The sequence below is a fragment of the Enhydra lutris genome, unplaced genomic scaffold (genome assembly GCF_002288905.1).
Source record: "Enhydra lutris kenyoni isolate GAN:26980312 unplaced genomic scaffold, ASM228890v2 scaffoldscaffold9, whole genome shotgun sequence".
Lineage (NCBI taxonomy): Eukaryota > Metazoa > Chordata > Mammalia > Carnivora > Mustelidae > Enhydra > Enhydra lutris.
This window is the reverse complement of record NW_019154093.1, coordinates 47713618-47726940: the sequence shown is the minus strand read 5'-3', so window position 1 is coordinate 47726940 and position 13323 is coordinate 47713618. Positions and strand designations below refer to the sequence as shown.

Sequence of the window (13323 nt, the reverse complement as noted above, 5' to 3'; positions counted from 1 at the left end):
CCTACACTTTCCTTAAGCTCTTCTTTCCGCCTTATCTCTTAACTAGGGCAAAGGACCCTCCAGTCGTAGCATCTTGTAATGGAAACTGAAACTGTACCTCAAGCAATAATGACTGCCCAGAAAAGAGCTGTGGTCGCCCAGACCAGTTTGAGCTAAACTCCTACTCTTGGGCAGATGGACCAAAGAGTGACCTACAATGACCTTTACTTCACTGTAATGCTAAAATCTTTGCCTGAGGTAGAGCACAAGCCTCACTGACATAGCATGCATTGTACATACAGACATGTTTTCTTAAGGCGCATGTGCGACCTTCTGCCCACCTCGGGATCCGGGATGCTCTCCTTTCTAAATAGTCATCCTAACCCTAAATAAAAACAACCCATTCAGCTTTGCTCTGGGAGACAAAGCTTTGGAACGTTACTCCTCTAGATGTCCTTATTTACTACAATTAAGATTTTCTTGGTGCCAAAGTTCACCCGATGCTAGTTTCCATCTGCAATTCACCAAGAAGCAGACTTCTGCTGGTTGAGTTACATCTCCTCCCAGGTGGTCTACCAGCAAGTAATCTCTAGCCTCTAGGGCTATCAGAAGCTGGGGTTACGGAAGCTGGGGTTGCAGAGATTTTCTCTGGCAGCTACCCACAACGAGTTTTTATCCTTAAGTCCTCTTAATAAGCCTTTTTTTTTGGGGGGGGGTGTCAAGATGGACTTGTGAGCCTTTTTTATGGCTCCTTCAGTCTTTGGAGGTTGTTTTGCACATACCTTCCTTTTACAAAATTGCCAATTACAGAATAATTGGCAAGCAGATAGGAGGCGCCTACAGATGGAAGAATGGACCAGGGAGATAAGGCTTCTGTGGGGAAAACCTGGGAGTGGCTGAGCACCTCCGTGTGGGGAGGCATGACTCATTTGCTTGCTGTCTATAGACAACTGAATGAGGAGGGGATGCTGAAATTGGCGGGCAGGTTAGTGTGACTTCTGTTAGAAAGTCGCATGACCCACCGGGTAAGGAAGGCTGCTGAGTGACAACCGTGCTCGGTTGGCCCCTCTTAGGGCCCTTCAACTGCCCACCGATGCCCAGCTCGCAGCAGAAGCAAAAGTAAGGCAGGTCAAGGAAGACTTATAATTGAGACTATCCACATCCCTTTCGGCTTCTAACTTGGCAAATGAGATCAGCACCCAGGATACATAGATCAAGACCTTTGTGTGTTGTCTCCCTAGGCATTTGGGGGACCTTACACGTGGCAGCCTCACTTGGAACTGAAATGAGGAAACCAGACTGGGATGCTAAAACAGAACATCGTATGCCTGGAAATTAGGATGTGTTTTCAGTAAAAGAAGGTATGAGAAATGGAGATGATTTGTTGTTGTTGTTGTTGCTGTTGAGAGGGAAGAAAGTAATTTTGCCTCAAGTAAGTCTGGTTGTTCCAAGAGAAAAAGATGTAGGACAAAATTGGTATGTGGAAAAATAAAGTCGTGTAGAAGGTTTGTGGAAAAGGAATTTTTAATGTGCAGTCAAGCTGGCTAAGATTTAAGTGAATTTATTTAAAAATGAATTTTAATGTCAAAAGTAAGCAGTACAACGTTAGAATTTTGTTTTCCCACTGTTAAAAGGACACAAAACTTGGGGCGCCTAGCTGACTCAGTGGGTAGAACATGTGACTCTTAATCTTAAGCTTGTGAGTTCAAGCCCCATATTGCACATGGAACGAAGTTAGGATTTAAAAAACAAAAAAGGACAAGTATAAGTGGAAAAGGCTTAAACTACCTTAAACTTATTGCATCTACCAGAAAACAACTGAAAACAACTATTTTTTTTTGAGGATTTTATTGGGGCGCCTGGGTGGCTCAGTCATTGGGTGTCTGTCTTCAGCTCAGGTCGTGGTCCTGGTGTCCTGGGATAAGGACCTGTGTAGGGCTCCCTGCTAGGCTGGGGGCCTGCTTCTCCTTCTCCCACTCCGCCTACTTGTGTTTCCTCTCTCTGTGTGTCTCTGTCAGGTAAATAAATGAAATATTAAAGAAAAAAGTATTTTATTAGTTTATTTGAGAGAGAGAGAAGAGATAGCAAGAGAGTAGGAGCGGGGAGGAGAGGGAGAAGCAGGCTTCCCGCTGAGCAGAGAGCCCCATGTGGGACTCCATTCCAGGATGCTGAGATCACGACCTGAGTCTAAGGTAGACACTTAACCAACTGAGCCACCCAGGCACCCCTGTAGATCTAGCTTTTATAATGAGTGACTTTTGTGCCTGTTTCATGACAGCAATTTAAAACAGAAGCTCTAAAGGCTCTGCGTCATTGTGTGGGTAGAGCCTCTTTGTACTCCTAGAGTGCTTATGTGGCAGGATAGCACTGGGGCTCTCTGAGAGGCCCAAATGTCCTTAGCAGGTGGGATCTTTATGGAAGATGCCAACAACCTTGCTGTTCATTGTACCAGCAGTCTGTCAGTCCCATGGAAGCAGGGCACCACTGGTTCTGTTGACTGTGGTTTCTCTGGCGCATTTTGTTTAGCATTGTTATGGGATTTCTATTTTTTTAGTCCCTGTGTCACCCAGCATTCTTGGTCCCACTCCTTGGAAGGATGAAGAGGTAGACCCGAGGAAATGTGGTGGGTAACAAAACAAAGTTTATTGAGCAATAGTACAACGCTCCTGGAGAGGGAAGAGACCCGAGAGGGTTTGCCGATTTGACGTTCCAATCTAGGGGTTTGTATAAGTTCTTTTGCATAAGTATTTTAAGCAACTGGGCCATGCTGAGTCATGCCAGTCAGGGCTGGATCATGCCTGTGTGTACCTGTGTGTAAATAGTTTATGTGTTAATGGTCTTTTTGGGCTGACATCTGGGGGCTTCTGTTTTAAATGCCCCTTGCTGGCTATAGTGACAAATGCTTTGTTAATTGCCTTATTTTAGGACTTTTTGCAGAAGCCAATTCTGCAAAGGCTGCAAAACAGAATGTCAGCGTGCTCTTGTCTTAGCTGCAAAACAGGATGCTAGTGCTGCTTGGTCTTAGCTGTCCTGACTCCCTGTCTTCATGTAGGGGACCCGGGCCCTGACTGCCTCACGAGCCAGCTAACTCCTAACAGTATGCCAGCTCTGAATTTATGAAGTAGGGGTCTTGATATACATCCTGTGACTTGTCAAAGCTGTAAGATGTTGAGAAAGTTTTCGACACTTTCATTTGTAAAGTGAGGGGATAGTACCTACCTTGAGAGTTTATTGCAAGTCTCTAATAAGATATTGCAAAGAAAATGCTTGGCATAATACGCTACAGCAGGTTCTCAATGAACATGCCTCCTTCCTGCCCAACTCATCAAGTTGCATCTAAAATATGCAATGATACCGTTTTTAAAGTTAATTAAAATAGGGGAGAAACAAGAGCATTCCTGTAAGTGTGGAAGTATTTTTGTTTGTTTCTTAAAAACTCCAGTGCTCCCTGGTGAATTGTAGTATAAAAAAACAGAAATGTCTGAGTGGTAAGCACCATATGCTCTCCTGGCTTTTATTTTATTTTATTTTTTCAAAAGATATCTCTTATCACATTAGTGCAAAGCCCATCTCAAAATGCTATACAGAGACTTTTTGCAGTCTATAATGAATTGTTAAAAAAAAAAAAGCTTTAAATGAGCGATTAAAAACAGGAATTTTTGAGTTGAATAAAAGCTATCCTTGGAAATGTGGTTTCAACTGAAAAAAAAAAAATCTACATGGAAGTGTTTACTCATAAAGCTTGTTTGATTATCCTCACCTGATGGGTCTCATCCTATGGTCACCACAGGGTAGATTATATAATGTACATTGGTTTTGAAAATATATAATCTATTCTCCTTTGCCTCAGTGCTTGTATTTCATGCTGACACATTCAGCTGAAACCCTGTCTGATATATCAAGCTCTTTATGTTGGCTTACTTGATGGTCTGGGAAAGGAAAAAGGACATTAGTGTCTCTTTTTGCTCTTTGGGATACCTTTTAGAGTAATCTCTTTTCAGTAATGGATAAGTAACTTTAAATATATACGTGCATGTGTATGTGTGACACGTCTTTTTTGTCTTTGATATCTATCCCAGGGAATATCCAATTAATGAAACAGTATGTTATACTCGCTCATAAGGAATGAGGTCTGTGCTTGCTCTTATCAAAACTGATATCTGATTGCTACCATTCCTAAGTCTTTTTCACTTGTGTTCGCTTTCCAGCTCTCAATCTGGGCAGAAACTCAGCCCTTTACTGATCTTGCATTCCCCTCCACTACTCATTTTTAGGGACTTACCAATTCATGTTGTTCCTTGACTCATACCCAAACAAAGGTTTAATATTACAGAATATGTACAGCAGAGTCAATTAAATCGCCAGTCAGCCAGTTAGAATATATTTATACCTGTCACTAATTGTTCAGATTCATGGTTGTATTGATTCAACTTCGGCAGCTCACGCCAATTGGAAAAGTTACAGACATGGATGGCAGAGATAGGCTTCAGTCTTACTCAGTGATTTTACAGATATGACCAAAAAATAATAAATTACGTGGGTAATAAAAATGGCAGCCTTAACTTAATTGACTTGAATAATGGATCTAGAAATAAAGTTTACTTATTTGAAGACTCCAGCAAGAGAACTCATCTCCTCATATAGCCTTATTTTAAGAACGGTTTACCTTTATCTGGAAATTGATCAAGAATTGCAGCTTTAGTTTGACACACATGAAATGATGGAGAAGCAAAGGGATGCCTATGAGCTCTATCAACAATGGTGATCAATGGGGCTTAGATGTCACAGGCAGACCATACTCATTTCTGGAATTTATTCCAAGCATTGAGCAACTACCTGGGAAGGGAAAAGGCACTATTTACACTTTATCAGCAAGGAGAGAGAAAGCGTCCCATGCCTGCCATTTTCACGTAGTAAATTTTGCCGAAGTTCTCTCCTCAATCTGCTAGGGGAATATAGAAAAACCTTGATGACATATTCATGGGTTATTCTCTTAGATGACCTAACTTCTTTTCAAAAGGGAAGTTCTGTGCTTTGAGATTGGTGGAGATGAGGGCTGCTTGTATTGTTTATTTAATCTGTTACCAGATTTTTATGATTTTCTATTCTCTTTCTCCTGACAAATTGTGAGCCTGTATATTCTTCCTATTGGATATAAAGTAGATTTGGGGATAAGTACTTTATCAATTATTTTCTTTGTGTATTTTTTCCTTCCTTCTCCAGATTAGCATCGTGCTCCATACAGAATACATCCACAAAATGCTGTTCATTGTATGAATCTACTCTGTTTAGATAGACGTAACTTGACAAGTTTGAAGCTGTCAAAAACTACTTGTAAAGGTCCTAATTTTCACATTCAGTGTTGCATCCACCAGCCAAGAAATGCTTATTTTAAACATTAAGAAATTCTTCTTGCTTGATGAGTATAATTATGATGTACTGAAGATGTTAGTTTGGGCATTTAGCATTCATTTGTAGGAAAGACGTCTTTTTTAGCATTATTTTTAAAGAATATATTACATAGGTATGCACTGCATTCCTGTCCCTTTAGACTTAGTATCACATACTTTATGAGCATTTGCCCAATAAGACCTATTACTTAAAAACAATACCAGGGTTTTCTGGCATGCTTGAGCATAGCACAGATGACTTGATGTGTGTTCTTATGGCTATATTGTTTTGTATCATTCCTAGCTACAGAGTGCAAATTTTACATGAACTTTGTGCAAAAACAGAGCTTCAAATGTCTAATTTTTTTCCTTTAGGAAGAGGTTCTGTCAATATTCATTCAAATTGGAAGAGAGAGAATATGAACAGATGGCTGTGGCAAACAGCACATTGCAATTGGGAAGCAGCATACAGGTACTAGTGAATATGACATTTGGTATTCCATAATAGTCTTGAAAATTAATTTTAAATCAGGCTTCAAAATCATAATAAAGAGCAACTCATATATTATTCATTTCTTTATTCCGAGGGCTAATGTTCAGAGTGTTAAGTACAATATATGCTGGAAGAAGGTAAAGGGAAAGTGATTTTCAATTAAACACATAAAGTGTGTTTAAAAACTGCTGGCATGACCTTAGTTATTTTTCTAGGATCACTGAATAACTTTTTCAGTACCCAGAGACTTTTTGCTCCAAGGACTATTTACAATTAAAAGAGAATATAAAGTTAAAGAATGTAAGGGAACTTTTTAAAAAGTTTTAATTTTATGTTTTATGCAGACTCTGGTTGAATTTTTGAAGGTAATTAGTTGGTCGGATGCCAAAAGTGGTAAATATTTTATACTTGCTCATGGAAACAGGTAGCTGGAATGTCAAATTCGTACACATCATCAAAAATCAGGCAATTATCATCTATGCTAATGTATAGATGGCTGCCTCCAAGGTTCACAGGTAATCAGACCCTTTCTGAAGAGTTCAGCATATATATCTGTTTCTATTAAAGATAAATATTGCCATCTGAATAAAACTTTTGATTTTTTTTTTTGGAGGAGCTGCATGGGGAATGGTGATATTAGGATGGGAAGGGTGGCTTCTTACAATATTATTCCTTTGGGTTACCAGTTCTGATTATCTTTGTGATATTGCAAGTAGAACATTCTTTAAATTAATAAGAACTTTCCTAACTAAAACATTTCAAATTACATCTATTTTTTTTTCAAGAGAGGATAATTATGTGAAGCAAAGAAATTAGAAAATGAGAGGTAGTTCCATGAACAAAGGGATTTCAGCACAGACATGCATTATTCTCATGGCATTTGTTAATATCATGTGGGTCTATATGTGGGGTGTGTGTGTGTGTGTGTGTGTGTGTGTGTGTGTGTGTGTATTTGCCTTTAAAACAAATTTGAATTGTTGGAGGGGGGAATGTTTTGCAATTGTGAGGCCATAGTGGGTATGTTTTTTTTTTTTTTTTTTTTTTTTTTTTTTTTGCCCTGAGAATATCTCAGAGATAATTATATATCAAATAGGAGAAAGATTACATGATGGAAGTGATAGGGATATTGGTGTCCTATAGACACATGCTGAATTCTTTCTCTAGCACCTACCACTTATGAAACTTTGTAACCAGTTATGTAACCTCTATAATCCTCATGTGTGAAATAGGTATAAAAAGAATAGAGATGTCACAGTGCCATTGTAGGGATTATTTAAGTTTTATATATAGAACATGATTAAGATATTTTACCTATTTTTATTGTTTTACTTTTATGTATGAGTAGGGGTGTACATATGTGTGTCATTGGAATATTAAAATTAAGGGACTTAATTTTAAATAGTAGATTTTTAGGGAAGGTCTACTTTGCAGGAAGTATTGTGATCAATAATGAAAAGATGTATTTTTCCAATACAGCAGGATATTTTTGTTGGGTTCTGACATGAATTATCTTATTGGAGTCTCATAAATTCCCTGAAATGAGAAAGCTGAGAAAAGTCAAAACCGACTCAGCTGAGATTATGCAAACTCTTCATGGCAGATCAAGGATTACTGGTCTAGGAGTCAATTTTATTTTTGTTTTATGTTCTGTTTTGTTTTTTAAAGTAAACTCTATGTGCAATGTGGAGCTTGAACTCACAACCCAAGAGTGAGGTCAGATGTTCTACTGACTGACCAAGCCAGGTGCCCCAGGAGTCTTCTTGCAGTACCCCATGACCTTCCTATGAAAGTGAAAATTCTTTGTTTCTGATTGCAAGTGAAAATTATTTTACATTCTCCCACTGTCTAAAAAGTCTCTCATCTATTTTCATCATTCAGCCCACTGCGATAAACACATTAACTGTTTATAATGACATCTTACTCGTTTGACTCCGTCCTATTGATTCTGTCAAATTAAAGGCTAAACTTCACATGGGGAAAATCAAGTGTGTGCAACATAATTTAATTAAAGGAGACAGACATTTATTAGGTGCTTATGCTGTGCAAAGAAACTACATGGTACATTGTTGATAAACATGCATGCATGTGTAACACCTACATTGTACTCATTGTGTCTAGGAAGGGAAGCAGGTCTCATCTGTCCCCAGCAAGACGTCAGTGTAGCTGTTACTTGCACACATTACATGCACACAGGTGGTCCAAGGCTGTTACAAAAGCATTCAGTACATTCAGGCCTAAGTATGGCATAGTTGTGATGAGTGTCTGGAAGATCCTCCCACAGTGGTCTTCTTCCTTCTCTTATCTGTCTATGTTCCCTCCATCCTCTCTCACTCTGCCTCCTCTTCCTGCCTCCTTCCTGGAAGCAAAGAGCTGTGTCATCTTCTGATGATGATGGCAACAGAGGACCCAGAACTTACAGATTTTTTTCAAGGAGGACTGTCTAATAATAGAAAGAAAACTTTTTCTTATAAACAATGACTGCATCTAAGCCATATTATTAAAGAAAACAAAGTCTTTTCTTAGGCCATGATTGTTAAGAATTTAAGAAGGGCTGAAATGTTATTAATTTGAGCCTGGGCTCTGTCACTTGGAACTGTGCGACCGTAGCAAGTTTCTTAATCTCTTTGAGTCTCAGTTCTTTATTTACAGTATGGAGGTAATAAGAGGGCCTATCCTTGGGGTTGCTGGGAGGCTTAGAGGAGTTAATATAAGTGTAAGGCTCACAGGTTATTACCTGATGCCTAGGAAATGCTTGGTGTATTCATATATTGATATTATGGTTTTTAAATTTGTATATTTTGCCATAAACTTATTCATTACCATGTTGAGAAGGAAAGGGTGAGAAGAAAGTGAAACCTAGCCTCTATCAGATACGTACACTAATTGGTTAATTAAGTGATTAAACCAAGTTTTCTGTTTATTCAGAAATATTTCAGTGTTTTGAATCTCTTCTCATATACAAGTGTCACACATCACATGCAAATATACATCCAAACAACAACAGAGTCTCTGCAGATGTTGAAGGGAATATGCATTTTCTTCTTTTTTACAAAGAATACTTATTTTATTTTAGAAAGAGAGCAAGAGTGCAGGAGAGAGGGGCTGAGGGAGAGGGAAGGGACGTCTCAGGCAGATTCCGCACTGAGTGCAGAGCCCAATGCCAAGCTTGAACTCACCTGAGATCATAACCTGAGCCTACCTGAGCCGAAACCAAGAGGGAGACACTCAGCCGGATGCTTACCCAGGCGCCCCTGCATTTTCTTCCTTTAAAATATATTTTTTTAACTTTTTACCATTTTGTCACTTATAAATAGAGAAAAGAATGGAAGGAATTCCCACAATAGTGCTGTAGGACCGCAACTAATAGAATGATTAATTTTATTTGCTGTAAGGAGTAATGGAACACATTTGAATCTTGATCTTAAAGAATGAGTAGGAATTCGTGTCAGGTTGGAAAAGAGAATTCGATCTGAGGAATGAAAATGGGATAAATGAAATCACAGAAAGAGGAAATACCTGAATTACTCAGTGGGTGTCACTAAACCATTGGAGGAGTGTTTTTTAGTGAGTTTTCTGGAAATAGACTTAGAAACTGAGGGTTGCACGTTGAGGTTTATTGGGGAGTACTTTTAGAAGGGACACCTGTAAGAAAGGGAGGAAGGCACGATTGCGTGGGGGAAAAAAGTGACTTTCAAAGCAATGGTAACTGGATTTTCCACCCCTCTGGAACTGGTATGGCCTTCAGAGTTGTCCCTAAGTGAGGTGAGAGGGCTGGCTGTCTGTGTCCCTACATCATCAGTCTTAGGTGGGTGCTGACTTTGGAAGGGCTAGACCTCTTCTTGGCCTAGAGCAGAGCTCCTGTGAGCCGTACTGCCTCTGTCCTAACCACTGCCCACTGGTGAGTGGTGCAAAACTATGTGGAGACAATATGAAAGCATGACATGGCTGTGTTCCAGTGAAACCTTATGTACTGAAGTAGGCAGCTCCTGTAAGGCATACTTTGCTAACCCTGAGCCCAGAGTAATTCTCACTGAGGGGTACCCCTTGGAGACCTCAGCAGTTGATACTAGAGGAGCTGAGCGATGGGTACTTGACCCTCCAGAGGGCATTTGGACAGAGCGCCGTGGCTGTGCTGCAGTTCACCCCCTGCCTCTTTCAGAGCTACCTGCTTCTTAGGGTGAAATTTGCCCCATCCGTTCGCCTTCATCTAAGGCCGTTCTACATTCCTACTTCAGTTGAAGTAGGTCAGCACTTTTTCTAAACTTTCAAAGATAATCATAACAGAGTGGTAATACCATCTCCTTATCAGGGCTTTTATACAAGGGGAGAAAGCTCCCACGTCAATAAACTCTTTGTCAGCCAGTTTGATGTTTCACTTCCCACCACCCCCACTGACTTGGTTTAGCATTCTGAGAATCCAGGGCCATGCAACTTTTCTGGCTCATGCTGGTCCCTGTCAGCTAGGTTCTGCAGGTCCTTTGGCATTTACCCCCTCTTCCTCCATACCAGGCCCAGCAGATCCCCAGTCAAAGCTGTGCCGAGACTTGTCCTCAATTCCTCAATTATTGGTCTGATTGCCGGAGGGGGAAGTGGGGATAGACTGTGAGTGGGAAAAGCTTCAGGGTCCTGAGAATAAGTTAATCTTGGGGCGCCTGGGTGGCTCAATCGGTTAAGAATCTGACTTTATTTCAGCTCAGGTCATGATCTCAGAATTGTGAGATCAAGCCCTTTATCAACTCTGTGATCAGTGTGGAGTCTGCTTGAGATTCTCTCTCTCCCTTTTCCTCTATCCCTCCCCCTGCTTACATTCTCTCTTTCTCTCTCTCTCTCTCAAAGTAAATAAACCTTTCTTTAAAAAAAAAAAAAAGTTAATCTTGATTTCATGTTACCTGCCCTTAGTTCAAATGTACTCTCACCTACCACAGTTTCTTAAATTACAATTAAACTGGCAGGTTTTTCAGCCTGATAAATAACACAGCAAGAGGGGATGGAAACAGCTACTATGTCATAAGTCTGAAAATACCTCATAAATAGAAAATATGGCCACTGGGCCTTTCTTTTTAGTACTAGTATGCTAGAAAGAGGGGGCTCTGAGGTCAAATGAAAAGTAGGAGATTTTGCATATAAAGGAGGAAATCTCAAACAAAATCTTTAATAAACACTGTTAGGTCCCTCCCAATATCATTGTCTCCTTTTCCTTTACTAAAATAATCCTGATTTTTGTTTTAGAAAATTGCCACTGAGAATAGAGACCTGTACCAGCCTCCTTTGCAGCTATAGTAAACTACATGACTAAGTTCTGGTTAAGGAGTTGTAAATAAAAGTGTTGTATGAGGGGCGCCTGGGTGGCTCAGTGGTTAAAGTCTCTGCCTTCGGCTCAGGTCATGATCCCAGGGTCCTGGGATCGAGTCCTGCATCGGCCTCTCTGCTCAGCAGGGAGCCCGCCTCCTCCTCCTCTCTCTCTCTGCCTACTTGTGATCTGTCTGTCAAAAAAAAAAGAAAAAAAAAAAAAGAATCCTTTAAAAAAAAAAAAAGTGTTGTATGAGACTACCAGAATCTTCAAAAAAGATTGGGAGGAGGGGCTCTATTTCACTTTCTTTCCTTCCTGGAACATAAAACAATGGCTAGAGCCCTAGTAACTATCTTGTGAGGGGATTTAATCTTTAGGCTCGAATTTTGCCCTGGAGATTTGATAATTACAGGGTAATTTGTGTTCAAATTTGGTATTTTTACCATTGGAATATCTCTACAATGATAACTTGTTACATTATCCTGGTATTTTCCTTTGATCTTATTACAGAGTCTTTGGTCTGCTTGTTTTTGACAACATGGTTGGACATGAGAAATAGAAAGAAAACATTTTCACCCTTGGGCATAAATTGGCCTTTGGTGTTGATGTGTTTAATGTACTGTCTAATCATTTTCAGATCAAAATCAATGTGGTCCCCAAATCAATTTGGATTCAAGTCTTTACTGCCCACCACTGGTTATAAGGGGATACTCAAAGGGAATGGTATTGGGAGAATGGCTTCATGAAGGTAGGGACAATACTGTCTTTGATGTGCTGCTGATTGACTCTCCTAAGTGGAGTGGTCACAAACCCCAGGAGTCCTTAGGTTTAATGGTTAAGATCAATGATTTAAAATAACAAAAACTTCAGGAACAGTATTGGGTACATTGGCGAGGCTTACTCTCCGCTCGTGATGTCTCCTTTCATGTTGATGAAGCTTTAGGAACATGATGCTCCTGGGTGCTGTCCACCTTCCTTCTCACTCTCTCCCTAACCCCCCACCTCCCAGGGAAGTAGAGTGATTTATTTAACTATGGAGAGGAGAGAAGAAGTGTGTGCATGGACCAGACTATTGCTCTCTCCCTCTTGTGCATCCTTTGGGCAGCTCATTCCCATGTTCTCAGTTCTGTGTCTGGTAGTTCAGCACTGCCTCTGCCTGCGTTGGTAAGTGGATGTTACTGGAAAGTTCAGTTTTGGGAAACCTGCAATATAACACAATTTTCAATATCAAACGTGCATTCAAAAAAGTGTGTAATATGTAGAGACTGTATTGAATTATTAAGTAAACACCTGTGTAGTGATTACCAGATCAGTCAAAGAGCATGGCTAACACCTCTGTGTGTCCTTTCTGGGATCTCAACTCTATCTCTACAATCAAAGTTATCTGCACTTTCTGTATGCTTTTCTCTGTACTTTTTTTTTTTTTCAATTTCTTTTCAGTGTAACAGAGTTCATTGTTTATGCACCACACCCAGTGCTCCATGCAATACTTGCCCTCCATAATATCCACCACCAGGCTCCCCCAACCTCCCACCCACTGCCCCTTCAAAACCCTCAGATTGTTTTTCAGAGTCCATAGTCTGTCATGGTTCATCTCCTCCTCCAATTTCCCTCAACTCCCTTCTCCTCTCCATCTTCCCATGTCCTACGTGTTATTTCTTATGCTCCACAAATAAGTGAAACCATATGATTTGACTTATTTCGCTCTGCTTGACTTATTTCACTCAGCATAATCTCTTCCAGTCCCGTCCATGTTGATACAAAAGTTGGGTATTCATTCTTTCTGAAGGAGGCATAATACTCCATAGTGTATATGGACCATTTCTTCCTTATCCGTTCGTCTGTTGAAGGGCTTCTTGCTTCTTTCCACAGTTTGGTGACTGTGGCCATTGCTGCTATGAACACTGGGGTACAGATGGCCCTTCTTTTCACTACATCTGTATCTTTGGGGTAAATACCCAGTAGTGCAATTGCAGGGTCATAGGGTACCTCTATTTTTAATTTCTTAAGGAATCTCCACACTGTCTTCCAAAGTGGCTGCACCAACTTGCATTCCCACCAACAGTTTAAGAGGGTTCCCCTTTCTCCACATCCTCTCCAACACATGTTGTTTCCTCTCTTGCTAATTTTGGCCATTCTAACTGGTGTAAGGTGGTATCTTAATGTGGTTT

At 40.2% G+C, this 13323-nt stretch overlaps 1 protein-coding gene across 1 annotated transcript in view; it reads left to right on the top strand.

Moving 5' to 3' along the window:
• Window positions 1–830: 830 nt before the first annotated feature.
• The window catches only part of LOC111142906 (tetratricopeptide repeat protein 39C-like), a 37329-nt gene continuing 24836 nt past the window's right edge, over window positions 831–13323 (top strand). Inside the window, exon 1 of the mRNA XM_022496288.1 lies at window positions 831–964. Within this exon, the coding sequence (XP_022351996.1) occupies window positions 831–964 (134 nt within the window). The remainder of the gene's footprint in view (window positions 965–13323) is intronic.